This window comes from Microtus ochrogaster, chromosome 24, assembly GCF_000317375.1.
Source record: "Microtus ochrogaster isolate Prairie Vole_2 chromosome 24, MicOch1.0, whole genome shotgun sequence".
In the NCBI taxonomy this organism is placed as follows: domain Eukaryota; kingdom Metazoa; phylum Chordata; class Mammalia; order Rodentia; family Cricetidae; genus Microtus; species Microtus ochrogaster.
Genome location: NC_022024.1, coordinates 34873386 through 34878972, shown reverse-complemented (window position 1 = coordinate 34878972; position 5587 = coordinate 34873386). Strand labels below are relative to the sequence as shown.

Genomic DNA, 5587 nt, shown 5'->3' with positions numbered 1-5587 from the left:
GTGTATACACGTATGTGTATGTACATGTGTACCTTTCGTATGCGTATGTACGTGTACCTTTTTTGCCTACATATGTCTGTGCACTACTTGCGTGAAAGTGCCTATAAAGATGAGAAGAGGCCACTGGATTCCATGGAACTGAAGTTACAAACCATTGTGAGCATGTAGGTGCTGGGACCCAAACCCAGGTCCACTGCAAGAAAAGTAAATGCTCTGGATGCTAAACTATCTCTCCAGCCACCAAACACTTTAACTGTAGTAGAGTCCTCCTGTCTCCGCGTGCTTCCCCAACACTGGGGGTAGACCACACATTACTCTACAGCTGTGCTATCCAGTGCTCAAAGTGTCACCACAGTACACTCACACACTGGACCTTTGCTACCCCAGACGTTTCTCCACATACGTTTTATCTCCCCCAGTCTATAAACTTATGAACTAAATCCTTAGACATGGTTCATTATCCAGGATTCTCTAGACATATTCTATATGCTCAAATACATGAGCGAGAGAGGCACAAAACGATTCTGGAAATAATCCATAAATACAAGTTAAAGAAAAATTATGGTACTCAGATTTTGGGACAGACTGTTTCTTTTGATAAATGTTAACATGATTACTTTAAAAAGAATTACACATAAAATAACCCTGAATTGCTACATTCATAAAATACTGACATATTATAAATTGGCTAATTGAATTAGCAAAACCAAATGCTTCTTTGCAATTTGCACATAACTAGATAGCTGCTTTTCTAATTTGTTAAAGTTAATATACTACATCCATTTAAAACCCAGCCTTGTCTATAGTTTTAAGAATTCTGTAGAAGTCATCTCACTATCTTAGTAGATCCCTAAAAAGCCTGTGTGTGTATATATGTCTGCATTTACTTCATATGCTCAGAACAGAGTATGCCCAGGAAGGCAATCATAAATTCTTTAGCAAAGCCCATTAAGTATCATCTAATATTTTATCCTTATCAAATATGACATTTATGTAACAAAAATTTTTCTTAAGAACTACATTAAGGGGACGTAGAGCTATCTCAGTGGTTAAGAGCCTTGTCCTTAGAGAGAACCTGGTTTTGCTCCCAGAACCCACATGGTGGTGCAGTGCCATCCACAGATGCTTCATTTCCAAGGATCTGGCCTCTTCTGACCTCTGCAGGCACCAGACACTCAGATGGTGCAGATACTCACATACAGGCAAAACACTCATACCCATAAAATAACTGAGTCCAAAAAGAAGTTGTGTGTGTGTGTGTGAGAGAGAGAAAGAGAGAGGTTTCATGAATGAATACTGACATGTTGTCTGACCACATCAGGAACTGTACACATACCTGCTCCAGAGTCTGGCTAGGAAGATGCGCCTCTGTCATAACCAACCCATAGCGCTGAGTAGCCAAATTCCTCATTTCGCTGTAAGTGGCCCAATCATGAAGGGCCACTGTTGTGAGATTGTAGAAAGTCTTGTCTAGGTAGTGAGTTACATACGCTACAAAACAAACCCACAAAATGCCATGTTTAATTCATGATCAGGAAAAGAGAAATGAAGCTAAAAAGGAAAAGAACACATAATTTTAAAATTGATTTGTTCCTTTAAAATAATGTGCTAGGGTTGGGCAGTGGTGGCGCATGCCTTTAATCCCAGCACTGGGGAGGCAGAGGCAGTTGGATCTCTGTGAGTTCAAGGCCAGCCTGGTCTTCAAAGTGAGTTCCATGACAGGCACCAAATCTACAGAGAAACCCTGTCTCAACTGATCAATCGAATGATGGATGGATGGATAGACGGATGGACGGACAGATAGATAAAATGTGCAAAGTTCAACACTCAGTGGGCTGAGGCAGGAAGAGCATTAAGTTCAAAACTAGTCTCAGCTAGAGGGTGACCTTATCTTCAAAGAATTTAAAAACAACCACAACAACAGAACAGTGTGTGGAGGGCTGTACCTGTATATCCGCAGCAGTAGAGTCTGAGGTCTGTCTGGGCTACAGACGGGTCCCTTGGCAAGCCTGAGCTACACCACAAGATGGACACAGCTAGGAAATATGAGAGGGGCAAGGGCCCCAGGTCTCCTGCTGCTCGGTCAGTAGGGACACAGGAAGCACTCACCTCGGATATCAATGAAGCGACTGAAGAACCGAATTGGGTTCAGAGAGAAGAACAGGCCCAAGTCTTTCCTGCCGACTCGGAAGGGGTTCCGGTCGTCCAGCTTCAAGTGCGTGTGCACAGAAAGCCGCAGGTCCTTCTCAATCTCCTTGCACAGCTTGTCCAGCAAATGCTACTCAGAAGGAATGGAGAGCTGTTCAGGACGACACCCACTGCAGTGCTCCTACTGCCCATTCCTCGACCTTCATAGCGCACCAAGGAGAAACTGACCAACTGATTTAGGATGCTAAACCCTCAATGGTAAATATTTTATTTTTGTTTGAAAAACTAAATTACCCTGCTTTTTAAACTAGTAACTATTTTTTTTTAAGTCAGGGGGGAGCTAAATACTGAGGTTCATTTTCATGAATTTAATTCATGAAATTAAATCTAATTCTCATGAAAAATAGCATGACCAATGGCTTCACTATAAGGCACATGAATATGTAATATAAAGCATAAAATTTGTGGAAAGCAGCAGTAAAAAAGGATCCTGCAATATGCAACAAAGAAAATAGATTGCCTTAGAATTATCATTAACAATCACAGGGCAGCACGCACATGGTGCACATGCACATGTACAAGCAACGAAGATACACACAAAGTACATCTGAACAAATTCTCCTAAACCATGAGGACTTTGGGAATGAATGGGCAGATCCAAAGCACTTGTAAACAAGTGTGAGGACCTGAGTTTAGACCTCCAGAACACTGCTAAAGTCAGATGCAATAGTTTGAGCCGGATCTGAGCATAAGACAGTGAACAAGAGAATAAATACCCCAAGCTCTACAGCAAACTGGCCTGGTATGTGGATTGCCTGTCCTGCCTCAAAACAAGGACAGACACCCCAGGTTGGTCTCTGTGAGGACGCTTGCACCACAGCACAGGTGCACAGAGAGACAACACACACAAACATACAAACTACACACATTAAAACACACACAATTCACTGTCAGGGAACTAAATCAATCGTCTTTTCCTATCAGAGTTACATATATTACCAGTTATTTATTTTATTTTTAATTAATATTTAGATTCATTTGCAAGGTTTGATAACACAGGACAACCAAAAAAGAATAATATCATATAAAATTTTTCATAACTCCATCACACTGAATATTTTTAATCTCATTTTCCAAACAAAAATTATTTATAAGTAATTTATAATTTATAAATAATTGGTTTGGGCTTTCTTGAGACAAGGGTCAGGATCTGGAACTCATTAATCCTCCTGCCTCAACCTCCTGAGTGATGAAATTACAAGTGCACTTTATTAAAATCCAGGTTTGTTTAAATAATTTCTGATTCAGTGGAGACGGCTTCAGGCTACCTACCTTCCCAAGTACTGATCTCCAGCTTTCTCTTCAACACAATCTTACCTCATTTAAAATTTCCATAATTTCCTTGTCATAGCAATCCAGAAGTAGCTCACAGGACTCTAAATGCCTTGAGTGCATCATGGCAGGTACACAGTCTCGTAAAGCACTGAACATGTACTGTCAAGAAATTAAAACACCCGAGTTTAGAAAGCAACAGAATTATTCTAAACAACACTGTAAAGGCTAATTACAGACAAAGGCAAAAACTCTGACCTGAAGGAAAAGAATATTATTCTATGACTGATTTATTTTTCTAAAAACCTGAAACACACAATTTAAGCGCATACACACGCGCGCGCGCACACACACACACACACACACACACACACACACACACACACACAGAAAAGCTGACACTCACTAGTCTGCTGCACAAGCACTCGGTCACATCCCTCACATAAAGAAACTCAGTAACCTAACAGCCTGCAACAATAACTATCAAGACTATTGAGGCAAGCTCAATCCAGTGAGCCTAGAATGGCTAACCATATGTAGAGGAGTTAACAAGCAATTTCATTAGTACTGATACACAATTTTCCATGGACTATATAAACCTTGATTGGATATACATAATAATGTTCGAAATATCATTACAGGGCAATTTTATGACGGTTTATTAAATCAAATGACTTATTTGAAACTTAAAAGTGGTAAGAAATGAAGTTTACTCTTTTACATTACTATTTACTTACATGTAATCTAGCTGCATCAACAGCATTTTCATACACATCATCTAAATAAATTGGGAAGACAGCTCGATGCCAATATAAAAAACAACAGTCACACTGTGTTTGGACTCTACAATATAAGGTAACAGGTAATTAGTGGTCCCCTCAACAACACAAAAGAAAGACTTTCTGTACTCTAAGGGGAAGAGGTCTGTCTTCCTCATTGTACATTCTCTGCATCACTGCACCCAACATTATTACCAAACAAAGTCATAAAACAAAGTCATTTTCAAATTGAACAAAGGTGATAAAACATTTCAATAGCCTACATTATCAAAATTCTGTACATGCTTTAGTTTTAAGTCTGCTGAAAAACTCAGATTATTAAAGAGATGTTGAAAATTCATTTATTTTCAGCATTATCTGAAATAATACTGTACTACATGTATAACTTACCTGTCTCCAAAGTAAAAAACAGATTTTAAAAGGAAAGACCTTGGTATCCCTCATGGTCTGTTTCCTTAGCTCTCCATCTCTTGTGCACTCAGCTCTCTCTATTCAGCACCAGCTCTTAGGAAGAGGACCTCTGTCAGATGGGGGCCAGCCTGGACCGCACAGCCAGGGCTACCCAGTGAGACTCAGTACTTTTTTTGACCAAATAAACCTGTCACATAGAGCCTACAAATTGTCTCTGCTACCAAATGACTAACTCCTTACAGAAGAGAATTACCCCAGGTATCTTAGAGTGAAGGTCCATAATTCTCTCAAGGACTGAAAATTAAATACCACTAGCTACAAAAATATCAGCTTCTCAGAACAGCAGAGAAAATTATGAACATTAAATGAAAACTGCCGTAACGCGACAGTTCAACCTTCAGGAAACCTGCACCCACTTAATGAGAAAAATTTAGAATAGTATCCCAAACACCTGCAAAAACAAGCCTTCATCAAGTCTGTCTGGCCCAAAGGCCAGCCTCTGAAACAGCAGTTCAAAGTTCATCTCCAAATATAAAACTACATAAAATGGTGCATCATAGTCTTCCAGTGGCTTGCAACGAACAAAGCTTTATTATAAAGCAGCAGTTTGAGTGTCCAGTAGTGACACCAATAAAATAACAACAATTTTATTATTGTTAAAGAACCTGCCCAAGCAGCCTGGTCTACAGAGGGAGATCCAGGATGACAAGGGGGAAAACCCTGTCTCAAAAATAGACAGACAGACAGACAGATAATTAAGGTCCATTGCCTGCCTGCCTGCCTTCCTTCTTTCCTTCCTTCCTTCCTTCCTTCCTTCCTTCCTTCCTTCCTTCCTTCCTTCTAAAACGTTAAATTTTTCCCAGACAGTGGTGGGGCATGCATTTAATCTCAGCACTTGGGAGGCAGAGGCAGGTGGA

The 5587-nt window shown here is 40.0% G+C and overlaps 1 protein-coding gene across 1 annotated transcript in view; it reads right to left on the bottom strand.

Moving 5' to 3' along the window:
- The window catches only part of Washc4 (WASH complex subunit 4), a 51604-nt gene that overhangs the window by 18089 nt on the left and 27928 nt on the right, over positions 1–5587 (bottom strand). The window contains exons 19-22 of the mRNA XM_005358237.2: positions 4218–4323; positions 3526–3642; positions 2110–2278; positions 1337–1491 (exon numbers count right to left, since the gene is read on the bottom strand). Of these exons, the coding sequence (XP_005358294.1) occupies positions 1337–1491; positions 2110–2278; positions 3526–3642; positions 4218–4323 (547 nt within the window). The remainder of the gene's footprint in view (positions 1–1336; positions 1492–2109; positions 2279–3525; positions 3643–4217; positions 4324–5587) is intronic.